Genomic DNA, 13,802 nt, shown 5'->3' with positions numbered 1-13,802 from the left:
TCAGTGTTGGTAATAAGAAAGACATTCATCTTAATGCTTGGTGCTCTGTTTCTTATCTACTAGTCTTTCTTCACTGTTGCCCCTCAAGAGCTGATTAGTCTGTCAAAACAAAGATGTTAAAGGAAGGTTTATTTTTAACTTGTGTTGTTATCGGTTGTTCACAATACACAGAGCTTCATACATACCTTACCTCTCTGATATGTCAGTTGGTTTCTTCTAATCATTGTGAATGGTGAAATGCTTAGTTAATTCTTCAAAGTTCTAACTTTAAAAATATTTTTGAGTGACACTGGTCTTACTGAATTCCTTGAAAGATAAGATTTTTGTTCCATCAGGTAGGGAACACTGTTTATGTAATGAAGCAAGTTTTTTAGCTCGAAGTAGGAGAAGATCTTTGAAGACAGTTAAGCATTTAAAATAAGAAATGTGTGGAAGTCTAGTGGCTTTTCCATGTAAATAAATCAATGGACATTGGAATGCTACTTGATCTGTAGGAAATGACAGGAGTTGTTTTTTGTTTCATCTGTAAAGCTGATTAGAGCAGCAGCTTTTCATTAAAGTAGGGACTGACTTTCTTAAGATACAGATAAGTTGGGAAGTCTGTAGGTTGTTTTCAGGACGCATGAAAGTCATACCTCAAACCTGAACTGCTTGCCGTTCAGTGCAAGTTTGCTGTTTGGTTCTATCAAAAAATACATGGTCTAATTCAGGAGGAGTGAAAGGATGCTGGTTTAAGATGCAACTGAGAGCTGGTAAAACAGCTGAAAGATGGCAAATGAGTTTACATCACATGCTTATTTTAAGATTTAATATGAAACATTTTACATCCAGTTTTATGTGATGTGTGTTGTACAAAATCCTTAGTCTTTTCATTCTGTTACACTAGTTATAGGGCTCAGAGTTCGAAGTTAAAATCAATCATTATTATTATTGTTTTACCATCTATTTATTTGGTAGGAGTTGGGAGGGACCTGTGTTTAAGACAGTTCACAAATACAAGTGTTGAATTACCAAATATCCTGTGAAACAACAGAATAGAACTGAGTCATTGGTGATTCAGAGTTCAGTGTTCATCTAAACTGCCTCGTTTTCACATCTATTTTGAAAGTCATAGATTTTGCTTTTTAAAAAAAACAATTGGGAGTGAAGCAGTTTTGGAAAGTGCTGAGCTGACTGGCCACAGAGTACTTTTTCAAATTTTCAGAGCTTTCTACTCAGAATGTATAGTTCGAAAAGCACAGAAGTAATTGGACATGTAAAAATGACATGTCTGGATTATAATATAACTCTCCCATGCTTTAGAAAATGAGTGACTTTGAATGTTCAGTGTATCTTGTTGCTTTTTATAGCACTTGGGTTTCTAAGTCCTCTGAATATGAGTCTTAAGTATGAAAAATACTGACATTAACCATAGTTTGAGTTCTTTCTTGCTGAAGAAGAACATATTTCGCATACCACAAGACATCAAGAACTCCTGGTTGTAGTTGTAGTTCTTTGGCCACTGGTTGTAGTTCTTTGGCCACTCTTGACTTTCAGCAGAGGAAGAGGTATAAAACTGTCTGTTTTCTCCATTCAGTTTGTAGTTTTTCAGGATTTTCAAAAATGCTGTGTGGTTTCCATTAGTTAATTAAAAGCTTCTTAGTTTTGAAGATTAGACTATAGTAGAATGAAAATATTGGCTATGAAAAAACAGTAAGTCTCACGTTAAAGCCTGTTTTCTTAATCTGCTTTATTAGCATGTTTTCTTCTTTTGAACATGACTGACCAGTAAGACTGATCACCATTTTTTGCTGCTCTCATAAACCCAAATTCAGTTCTTTGTTTGTTAACTTTTTAACCACAATAGTGCAGTACAGGAAACTGTATTTCACAGGACTGTTCCGAAAAGACTGTTCAGACTGCAGTGTTTGTTCTTTCTGTTCTTGTGGGGTAATTTTTATTGTAATTTTACGTACAATATCTGAACATAGATGAGCTTTATCTTATAATCATATCAGCTATACTAATGATTTCTGTGTAATAAAGTAAAATCCATATGATGCCATTTTCTTCAAAGGCATGACCAAGGTTAAAGTAGGAAAGGAAGATTCTTCATCTACTGAATTTGTAGAAAAAAGAAGAGCAGCTCTTGAAAGGTAATGTGTGTATCTAAAACTTGTTAGTCTCTCTAACAGGTATCTGACCCATCTGTGTTTAGGTGTATTCTGAAGCCTGTATGCAGCTGTCTCTTTTTTGTTTAAAAAAAGTTGCATAATTCCCCCAGTCATTAATAACTGGAAATGTAGACACATTGATATGGTGAATTACAGCTACCACCTCTAGCTGGTCAGTGCTTAGTTTTGAGACTGTAGAGAACCAGTAGTCTGAACTTTCTTCATTAGCTTGCATTGGCAAAACTTGTGCAGGTATCTGAGCTTTTCAGTGTGATTTTTTAATATGTTATTGCTGTGATACGATTGCCTCATTTGAGAAGAATATTCCATACAATGGTTTCAGTTAAACTGGAAAATAAACAGAAGTCAAAACCTTTAGTTTGTCTCTGGAACTCCAAGGCCACAAGAACTTCATACATGGTCAGCTAGATCAGTCTTTGGTGCAATCTTAACCAAAAATTATCACTTTAGATTCCTGTCGCTAATACCTTTCTATTTTCTTAATAATATAAAAACATCTGAACAGGTACTGAACCTCCAAATACTGACAGGTTGTACTGTCCTACAGATACCTGTCACTGGAATTTGGTGTATGACTTAACATTTGCTACTTGAAATTGTACCCAGAAGTTAACAAAGTAGTTCTGTCATCTGGAGTAGAACTGTGAAACATCATGTATGCTTAAACAAGTCTGTTGCTAAAGGAGTGCTGCCATGAGATATAAAGACTTGGAGTAACAGTTGGGATTGGAGGAATTAGACTTAGATAAATGAGGTGACATTTCCTCACAACTTGAAGTCGGAGATTACTAACGGAGATTACTGTTTTCCTCCTTTATTTTGTCATGTGATCAATAGAACTGTAACTGGAACAAGTTTAACGCATGAACTTGTGTATTTAAATGCTGTGGGTTTTTTTTTCATTTATTTGTTAAAGGAGTTTTGCTGTTGTACTAGTTTTAGTGGATGTTGAGTGTATGTCAACATACTGAGGAATGAACTCATTAGGATATTTGATAATGTTTTTCAGAAAAACTGTGATAACATTACCTGTCAAAAAGCAACTTTTTCATCGTGCCAATTTTAGCTGGCTTTTGCTTTCAGAATCTTAAAGTTACATCCCTGTCAAGGTGTTCAAATGCCATTTAAAAGCAGTGGTTCTGTTGATCATTACGTAACCCAGGGGAAACATATTAATATGCTCCAGAAATCCAGACCAAATAAATGTGCTTCAGTTTGTTCTTTCATGATCCCAAAGCTGTAGAGAAAGTGGGAGGAAAGACCTTTTGAGGTCACTAAAATTTATCTTCTGGAGTATTGAACTTAAGTACTGCAAGTCTACCAGATGTCCTCAGGCAACACAGTCACTGGTGTCCAGTGAAAAAGTAATTCCCATGGACTGAGTTGTTCTGTAGTAGCAGATTTCTAAAGAAAAATATCTTTGCTTGACATGGCAACTTTGACTTACTAATTATCAGAACATGCAAGGAAAAGTTGAGCAATCTAATTTATGAAATTGTTTCACTGCAACAGTGAGTTTCTTTAGGAAGCACTGAGGACCCAATGACCATATCTAATGGCAGATGGAGAAAATACCTCATCAGTGTACTCAGACTTTGAATTGGGTGTTCCATTCCATAGCACTTCGTAGGAGATTCTAAGTAATCTGAGAGTGTCCTGGGTCTGATGTGGTATTTCATAGCTGAGACTTAGGCAAAACTAATCATTAAAAAAAGTACAAAAGGCAGTTGATAGTATTCTGTTAGCAGATTTTGACTGTTAATATCACATATTCTTATGCTCTTGTAGTCTTTTGAAATACTGTATTCCTACAAGGCACTCTATGTAAACATTTAACACTTTCTGTTAGTGTATAATACGGCAAACATTTATGACAAACTTACAGTGCTTTTTACTGGAATAATACTGTTGAAATTTCACTCTTCAACCCATACTTGTTCAATAAGTAGTTTTTAAATTAACCAAAAATGGGAAAGAAAAAGAAAAAAAAAAAAAAAGCAAAGAAAGAAAACAGTAAGAGTTGCATTAATTTAACTTCTATGTGTATGTCAGAAGTAATGAGGAAGATCTAGCATAATTACCAAATAAAGAGCTCATGCCTGGAACATAACTGGCTCACTTTTTCAAGACTGTCTGTTATTCTAAAACGAGTAAGGCAGAACAAGCCATAACAAACAAAAACAAACAAACAAAAAAACGAAAAAACATATATATATATATATATATATATATATATATATACATGTTTATATATATATATATATATATATATACATGTTTTTATATATATATATATATACATGTTTATATATATATATATATATATATACATGTTTATATATATATATATATATACATGTTTATATATATATATATATATATATATATACATGTTTTTATATATATATATATATATATATATCCTATGTACACTCTATTATGTAAGAATGTTTAAAGCATTTCATCTTTTTTCTTCTCTCTTAAATTGTTTTTCTGGCCTAAAATTGGCTGTTATTAGAGCAGGAGGATTTCATTTTACTGATGAAAATAAGAAATATAGTATTTTGACACTGTGAAACGTACAGTTATAGTAAGTCCCACCTAAGCTAAGTTAGCAACCAGTTACTTTGGTGTGTTATGGTATGATATACAGTGTGTGTGGCTGCATTTTATCAGAAGTTTCAGGTTTTGTGTCTATCTTACTAGACTAAGACCTCACTGAATGTTTAAACTGCTTAGTGGTGCTAGCCTATGTAGCTCTTAACCTACGTGTATGTTGAAGGAAGGTGGCAGAATGCAGAAATATGATATGAACATTCAGTAGGGAGGCAAAGGATTGAAGCAGTGTGGAGCCTGAACTATTCCCTGACATGTTAGGGGTGACTTTACAAGTATTGAAGTCCCATTAGGTAGTATGGGACATGGTGTTCTTCCTGCATTGTAAAGCTTTTTAGATGGAATTTTTCATTGCTGTCAGACATTCAATCTGTTATCTAATATTTTAATTTTTAAATCACAGGTATCTACAACGAACAGTAAAACACCCGACCTTGTTACAGGATCCAGATTTAAGGCAGTTCTTGGAAAATTCTGAGGTATTTTTAAGTTTTTTCATGTTCCATTTATTTTTGGATACTGTGACATACAAACTAATGTATTCTCTTTCTGCTGAGACCTAATCTCCTAGATTAATCTAATGTAGAATTGGATTGCACTCTTCATCATACAGTGGTACATGGTACAGAATAATAGAAGGATACTTAGGAAATGGTGTGTGTGTGCATCTGAGAGAAGTTAGGCTTACAGCGACCAAAAGCTATCTGCTGCACAGTTTCTTCTTGAGTTAGTTGGTCTCTACATTTCTAGTTAATGCTTGTGCACACGGTCACTATCTGTAATTGATGTTGCTAATAGTTAAGTAAAGTTAAGAATTTAATAGCCTTGGAAACAGGTTTCTTGCCTCTGTGAGTCCTTCTTGACATTTGTCAGTGTGATAATGTGAACCTGCTTGCAGTGCTACTGAACAAGCTAGATGTTTTCTGCATAGAGAACTTCAGCCACCAGTGCTATCAGCCTGATACCTACAAAATTAAATATATTGCTAAAGACATATGGTATCTTTATACACGTGCAAAGTGGATTTGCTGTAACGCTGAATTGTCTTTTGGATAATGTTAGTATTTTAGTTATGCGTGTAGTGGATTTGCCAACTGTACTAGCAGACAAATTGTTACATGTGAAAAGTCTGATGTGGGGGCCCACCTTGTACAGCATCTTTAGAGTAACTTGAGTAATGGTAATATTTGTTAGCTTACCCTCTGCATATCTAAACAAATGCACAGTTCTCCCAATAATCATGAGGTAGGTGGAAAAATATATCCATCTTTTATGATTACTATACAGTGCAAATCTTGCATTATGATGAAGTGTTTGACAAATTTCTTCCTTCTAATTGTAAACATTGCTCTTCCTGTAGCAGCTTATTCTCTGTTGCGTATAGGTGGCTAGTTAGGACCTTTAGCTAGTTCATAATAACTTCGGACAAGTTGGCTGATTGTTCCATTTAAATGTAAAGATGTAGAAGAAAAGTAAATAGTCTATATTTTTAAGTTTTCCTCTGAGAATGTAAAAGTAGTAAATCCAAGAAATTAGATTCCACTATATTGAAACACATAGGACTGAAGAAAGCACTATATCCTTTTCTTTCCCCCTTGTGCCCCGTTAAGCCTCCATCCTTTTAACCAGTCTGTTTGCTCTTATTTGTCATTCAATTCCAGCTGCCGAGAGCGGTTAACACCCAAGCTCTGAGTGGAGCAGGAATATTGAGGATGGTGAACAAGGCTGCCGACGCTGTCAACAAAATGACAATCAAGATGAATGAATCGGATGCAGTAAGAGCTGAATTTTCGACTTGAATAATGAGACGAATTAATGAGGCTCAACAATTGCATTTTAAGGCTGTAGAAGTAGAAAATGGGTTATTAATTTGCTTATTGGCTTGGATTCTTAGCTGTATCAGTTGACCACCCTGGCAGTACATGGATAATTTGCTTCTTTAAACAAGAAATGTTGTTGGTAATCTAATTTGTAATGCTTGGTTCTTTCATCTTTTGTCAGTGGTTTGAAGAAAAACAGCAGCAATTTGAGAATCTGGATCAGCAACTTAGAAAACTTCATGCCAGCGTTGAAGCATTAGTCTGCCACAGAAAAGGTAGCTTCTCTTTCATGTGCTTACATGAACTTAAGTTTAGGAAACGGTGATGAAAGGAGAACTTATTGTGTCAGAACTCTTGACTAATGAGTGGAGTTATGCAGGAAATTTTAATGCAAAAATCTTGTAATTGTAGCTTTTACTGTAAACTGCTGTATCAATTTGATATACCTGCTATTAATTTTAATTCTCTCTAGAATATCAGCCATCCCTTCTGTTGAACTTGAAAGTTACTATATTGATCTGGTATAGTTTTTTTTCTTTTCCTGCAGAGTTCTAATACCATTCCTAGCAAGGATTCTACTGCAGTAGGCATATATAAATGTATCTCTAGATCTCATGGCAAGAGTAAATTCTTTCTGAGCAAAAAGTTACTGCATAAATCCATTCAAACGTTGTATGTTTCTGTACTGCTCTGCTAAATGAGTTTAAGCTCTTAAATAGGCATTTTCTGTTATTCATTTGATTCACATAATGATACATCATCAAGCTGCTGTTCAGGTAAACTTTACTGAAAAGATATTCTAAAAATATCAACTTTGGATTTATTTGTATTAGAGGGAAGTATTGCCTACAAGTTTATGTCTTGACCACCTTTGTAGCTGTTTTGTCAAAGACTGCTTTCCATTACGTAAAAACAAAACAACAAAACCACTTCTATTTGCAGTGCAAAGCTATAAATATGCCTTTTGGTTACTGTGCTACGTTAAAATTTATAGATTATGTTTCAACTCTGTACTTTCAAAAGTACACAGAGCTGCATCTTCCTTATACTACTATGAACTGTTCTCTGTAGTGTAAAAAACACGGACATGAAGAATCTTTGGGCAGATGACCTCAAGCTTGAATAGTATTTTAAGGAGTAATTCAATTGGAAAATTGACATGATTTTTTCTGTTGATTTGAGAAAGTGTTTGTTTAATTTTAAAGAAATTATTTAAATATGAGTATCACATATCTGAAGATGTTTTTTCTTCTGCAAACATTTCTGCTGTTAAGGATTCTACAAAAGCTGTAGAGTTGCAAACAAGCTTGCACTTTCAATTCTTAAGTATTTTGGATAAAAATATATATTCAAAGGTCCTTTATAGGAGTTAACTTTGTAGAAGATGACTTGCATGGGATTTGATGAAACAGTTGCCTTATAATTAGTAGTAAATAAGCTGAGAACTTCAGTTTCATAGATACCAGCCAGCCACTCAGGTATATATTGTATTATTTTGTTGTATTTATTTTTTTTTCCTCTATGAAGTGTCAAAAGATAGCAGTGTGTTACATTATGTACAATTAGAAGAACTTTAGTCAATAGGACAGTCCAACAAAAATAAATTCACTTGTGGTGGTGGTGTTCTTGTGAAATACATAGGACTTTCCGACTCTTAACAGTGCTTTAGACCAGCTGAGGTTGGTTTGAAGTTGCTCTCAAAGTGACTTGGCTTTGGTTCTGTACGCTTGGACTTTTCCCAAACCAGGCATTTTGTTTATAATGAAGTAACATTTTTTTCCATGTCTCCTGATAGAGATGATAACAGGGTCAGCAAAACATTCACTGATGGAGAATTCTGTGCACTGTGTTCTCCTAAATATGGTTTCATTGTGAATGCCTTCTGTATTCTATCATGAGCTTTAGGAAGTACATCTTCTGTTTTTCATTTGGAATGAAGTTCATGAGGACTGCATTAGGGCCGAGGCTCTGCTGTGTTGATCTGTGCTGCAAAGTAATGTAAGTCGACTACATTGTACTGAATGTTGTTTCTGTATTTTAGAACTTTCAGCCAACACAGCTGCCTTTGCTAAAAGTGCTGCCATGTTAGGTAACTCTGAGGACCACACTGCTCTATCTAGAGCTTTGTCTCAGCTTGCAGAAGTTGAGGAGAAGATAGATCAATTGCATCAAGAACAAGCTTTTGCTGATTTCTACATGTTCTCAGAGCTGCTTGGTGATTACATTCGTCTCATTGCTGCAGTAAAAGTGAGTACTGGCCAAAAAAGAGCTAATTTTGTGTTTAAAGTCACAATCCTCAACTTGTACGTTCAAAGAAAATGAATGTTTGTGTGTATATGTACATTTTTTACACAGTTGACACAAAGCTTTTGCCTTTCATTCTGAGTAAAATAAATGAATTAGTGATCAATTATTCTAGTGTTAAAATTGGGAGGAATTTATAAGATGCAGAAAAAAGGTAATTGGTGAATATCTTCTTTAAGCAGTACTAATTGTATATAGGATCGTAGAATCACAAGGTTGGAAACGACCTATAAGATCATCTAGTCCAGCTGTCTAAATATATGGTTTTAGGGCAAGCTATATGCTGTGAAGTCTGAGCAAGAGTGTGTTTTGGCCACGCTTCTTGGCTAGCCAGAAGCTTCCTTAAATATGAAACAAATATAGATTTTGGATGTATGTGTCATTAAAGAAAGCATCGGGTTCTGTTGTTAGTCATACTGTATAATATAATTAGGTTTTGAAATGGAAAGGGATGTCTGAGAATTTTATCCAGAATTACCTCTGCACTTGTCAAAATAATCTTTTCTCTCTCCTCCCTTTCTCCATTTCCACCCCCTTTGGTTGCTTTGGTAATGTTTTGTTGGAATGAGGTACACAATGTACTATGGGGCACCGTCCACTCCGAAGAGGCTTGTTGAATGCCTTCTGTTATTTATAGATCATATTTAGCTGTGCAGCCATGCTGTTAAGTGAAATGCAAGTAGACGTGTTAGACACAGTGAAGTTTGAAAATAATTCTTCTAGTTTTATTCAGAAACACCTTATCCTACAAAAAATTTAAATAGCTGTTACATTTCCAGTTGTTTAATAAATTCCTTCATTCTCACAGGGTGTGTTTGATCACCGAATGAAATGCTGGCAGAAGTGGCAAGATGCTCAGGTTACTTTACAAAAAAAACGTGAAGCTGAAGCAAAGCTCCAGCTTGCCAACAAACCTGACAAGTTGCAGCAAGCTAAAGATGAGATAAAAGAGGTAATGTTATCAAACATTATTTTGGTGATCAGACTTTCTGCTTTGACTCATTCATTCTGCATCAATGCACTACTTTATACCATTTTTATTTAAGAACTGCTTACTCATTTGCTGTCTGCCATATTTACTGAAATTGTTGAAATTTATTTTAAAAATGTGCACAATTTCTACGCATTGTAAGATGTGGAAGGCAGTTCGAAAGATGTCTCTACGGAGTCTGGGAAATGGGAGGAGGGAAAAATGGACAAGTTGAAGTGCATTTACATTTTAACAAATGACTTGGATAGAAACAGGAGCATCTTCACTAAGATGCTAAAATTTCATACAAAAAAAAAAAAAACCACAAAAAAATAATGGAGAACTGTTCCCATGTTTTGCTTTATTGTGCAGCGTTTATCTACCCATATATATTTGTATGTATATATGGTGTGATTTCAGTAAAAATAAGTCTTACATGTTGAAGTGTCATAATTTATACACTTTTTCTATCATGCTTCACTAAGGAAATTGAAGAGGTAGGACAACTTAATTATTTAACATTAATGCATTCTGATTATGCAACAGTATTCTCTCATTAAATAATGGGAGAACGTTAGATTTCAAACCCTGTTACGCAGATATTTTGTTTGGCTTCCTCATTGGTCACTAATCACAAGCTGCTTTGTTCTTTCTATATTTCAGTGTATTTTGCATATGGCGTTGAAGTTTCCCATTAACTTGGCTTTTTCTTTAAAAAAGCCCTTGTTTACTGGGAAACTTAGTGTGAGTCTTATGTGAGCATATTCTTTCTGGTTGATATTCTTGACGTCATTCATCTGTTCACAGTACAAGTGATGTCATTCCTTGACCAAAATTTTCTTGAATATTGAGAGTAGTAAGAAATAGCCAGTGATCCTTTCTTAGTCCCAGCATGAAAAGAATTAATGGTGTTGTTCCTGAAGGATGTACTTTTCCTGTTTAGTTTATGACTAAAGAAGGTTGTTAGTAAACCCTCAGTTGGAATATGTGAACGGAAAATGGCTACCATTGAGATAGATTCAAAGTTGCTGATTCTGTAGTGATAATTCTTCTGGCAGAGACATTGCAAAATGGAAAACTACACGGATTGGACTTCGTAAACTGAGTTGTTTTTTGCTGGAAAAAAATAATAAAAGAGTATTTCCAAAAATACCACTATTGAAAACGGGAAATTCCTCTTTGATGGAAACTATAACATGACAGGTCATCATTCAGTGATAATTTGTGTTAAACATGGTACCTGGACGTGGCAAAGCTAGGATAGGGGTCCATACAGAGTCAGACATTGAAGTCTCCTACAGCTCTAGTTGCAGTGGTAGATCAAAACAGACAGTCTGTGTACCCTTCCATTGTCCGAGCTTTGTGTTGTTTCAGTTATTAGATAACTCCTAAGGTTGTGTTTCCTTGAAGCAAATCCAGTTATGGCATAATGTGTGGCTTTGTAAATGTGAATCTGAACATAAGGAGTTTCTGAATAAATGTGAACCAAAAATATAAATGTCCAGATGCTTACTGGAACAGGTTCATCTCGTAACACGACAATAACTTGATAATGCAGCACAAGATGTTTTTATGGATATACAGCACCACTGACAGAAATGTGTTGCCTCCTGGCCTTTTTCTGAAGAAGGTAACTGTTAATTGGATATGTTAGCTTCTATGTTTCAGTTTGTAAGGTGGCATTTGAAATACCAGTTAACTGTATCTGCAGTGTCAGGCAGCAGATAACTTTTTTCACAGTGTATCTATACGGATGCTATAAATTAATAATATAAATAATTGTGTTAAAGTAAATGCAAAAGAAAGCGTACTAGTTACAAGATAATGCTTGATGATAATCTTATTGTGTGGCTAGATGTGTTTTGGTATAAACTAAGGATAAATACAACCTACTGTGGTGTAGTGCTGTTGTGTAAATGCCACGCTTCCATTATGACAAAAATCCCGAGCTGTAACACCATTTTCTCTTGATTTTTCTTTTATATTCTTATCCTTAATAGCTTTTTTATTCCTCCTGTCTCGTTAGTCACCTCTGAAACAGACACTTGTTTTGATTGTCCCAAGCAACTTGCATCCTGACTGGAAGACCACAAAATGTAGCATTGTGAGCTTGTCATTTCTGACACAAAGATAAGCATATGTATGACTGTAGGCAGAGAGAAAGATTTAATCACTTATTCTGGGACTAGGAAAGTACAGGAAACTGACTTCTGAGACTCTTCTACATTCAGTTAGGTAGGCAGTCACAGAAAGCTTACAGATTGAGGTTTCTGTTATAGCAGCACCCGCAAATAATATCTAAAAAAGCTGTAGGGATCCTTTTCTTTTGCTAAAGAATCTCTAAAATCGATTTTATTAAGCTTTTATTCGTAACAATTCTGAGATGTTTTTGTCATCTACAGATGTCATTATGTTAGATGCCATTGTTTGATCTGATGTCATCGTATTCTGCAAACTGTTACGTAGAAGTCGTTATTTGTCCAAAGGATGAATAGGTCCTTTTCATTTCCTGAATTAATGTTGTTAACTTACTAGGAAGTTCACATACTGATTGACTGTGTGGGGAACACAAAGTCTCATCTCTGCATGTCTTTCCTTTGCCAGTGGGAGACAAAAGTTCAACAAGGGGAAAAAGATTTTGAACAGATCTCCAAAACGATTCGCAAGGAAGTGGGAAGATTTGAGGCATGTATAATTTTGTCTAAATAAATGATAGTTTTACTTTAGATGATATTGACATTCAAAGTAAAATTGATAAAGAGGATAATATGCTATAATTTATTTGTTAACAGAAGGAACGAGTGAAAGACTTTAAAACTGTTATTATCAAGTACTTAGAGTCATTAGTGCAAACACAACAGCAGGTAAGAAAAATTTTAAGTTTCATACATGTTAATGTTTAAAATGTTACATACCATTATTACAAAAGACAGTCTTTCAACTACTTCCAGTAGTGCTCTACTGAAGAAAATGGTGGCTTCAGTTTCCCAGCTGTTACTGGGCTTCCTTGCACAGCTCTTATCTGAGAGAAGCAGGGGAGAAGCTCCTGTTAGGGGAAGAGGATGTGGGGAGGGTCTTGTCTGTTTTTCTGAAACTCAAATGCTTGCTCTTTAACAGTGGAGTAAATTCTAAATATGTACTTAGACCTACTGAAGAGACTGGAATACTCAAATGCTTATTGCTCTTTTTAAAAGTTTAATGTATTACTGAATATTGTCAAGCAGTAAAGTTGGTTTCAGTGACTCAGAAATAGACTTTGTTCCCTGAAGAGTATTTGCTAACATTTCAGCCTTTTTTAAATTGAGCAACAAAAACGTGATGCACGTTAGAGATAAAAGTAGCAAATGAACCTTGCAAACCCATTCTCTGTAAGTGTATTCTGTAGTACTCTGCTCAGTGTGTAATGATTACTGTTAACCAGACTTACATATTTTTAAAACTTTTTTTTTGCATCATGTAATAATGAGAGTGGGTAATATTCAGCATCTGTGTTCTTACCTCATCCAGAAGAGAAAGTTTAACACAAGAGAAGGAAGGTATATTTGTTTTCCAGCATTTAGCTATGTAGTGATTCTTTTTTTTTTTTTTTTCTTTAAGCTAATTAAATACTGGGAGGCATTCCTACCTGAAGCCAAAGCCATTGCCTAAAAGAAGAATATTCCAAATGAGAAGACATTCTGTATGTTTCTCCTGGATAAAATTAAATTCCACAGTGAAATCACTTTAAATCATCCAAATAAATCACAATATATTTTATGAATTAACATGTGGCTTTTTTTATAAACTACAGCATTTTATTAACAAGCTGCACGTCCTGACCCTCATTGAAGTGGACTGTGGCATGATGTTCTGCAATACATTGCTGAATTGAACACTATTGTGTCTTAATACTTGCACTAGAATGTGCACTGCAAGACC

At 34.8% G+C, this 13,802-nt stretch overlaps 1 protein-coding gene across 2 annotated transcripts in view; it reads left to right on the top strand.

The window, feature by feature from the left end:
• Nucleotides 1-13,532, top strand: part of SNX2 (sorting nexin 2) — a gene marked incomplete at both ends in the record, with an annotated part of 33,772 nt that extends 20,240 nt beyond the window's left edge. For both annotated transcript variants that reach the window (XM_079548479.1, XM_079548478.1), the window contains 9 exons: nucleotides 2,057-2,135; nucleotides 5,194-5,269; nucleotides 6,452-6,565; nucleotides 6,792-6,885; nucleotides 8,652-8,857; nucleotides 9,723-9,866; nucleotides 12,489-12,569; nucleotides 12,677-12,748; nucleotides 13,482-13,532. In XM_079548479.1, the coding sequence (XP_079404605.1) occupies nucleotides 2,057-2,135; nucleotides 5,194-5,269; nucleotides 6,452-6,565; nucleotides 6,792-6,885; nucleotides 8,652-8,857; nucleotides 9,723-9,866; nucleotides 12,489-12,569; nucleotides 12,677-12,748; nucleotides 13,482-13,532 (917 nt within the window). The remainder of the gene's footprint in view (nucleotides 1-2,056; nucleotides 2,136-5,193; nucleotides 5,270-6,451; nucleotides 6,566-6,791; nucleotides 6,886-8,651; nucleotides 8,858-9,722; nucleotides 9,867-12,488; nucleotides 12,570-12,676; nucleotides 12,749-13,481) is intronic.
• Nucleotides 13,533-13,802: the final 270 nt, after the last annotated feature.

This window comes from Tetrao urogallus, assembly GCF_951394365.1.
Source record: "Tetrao urogallus genome assembly, chromosome: Z".
NCBI lineage: Eukaryota > Metazoa > Chordata > Aves > Galliformes > Phasianidae > Tetrao > Tetrao urogallus.
This window is presented reverse-complemented; position numbering and strand designations above follow the sequence as displayed.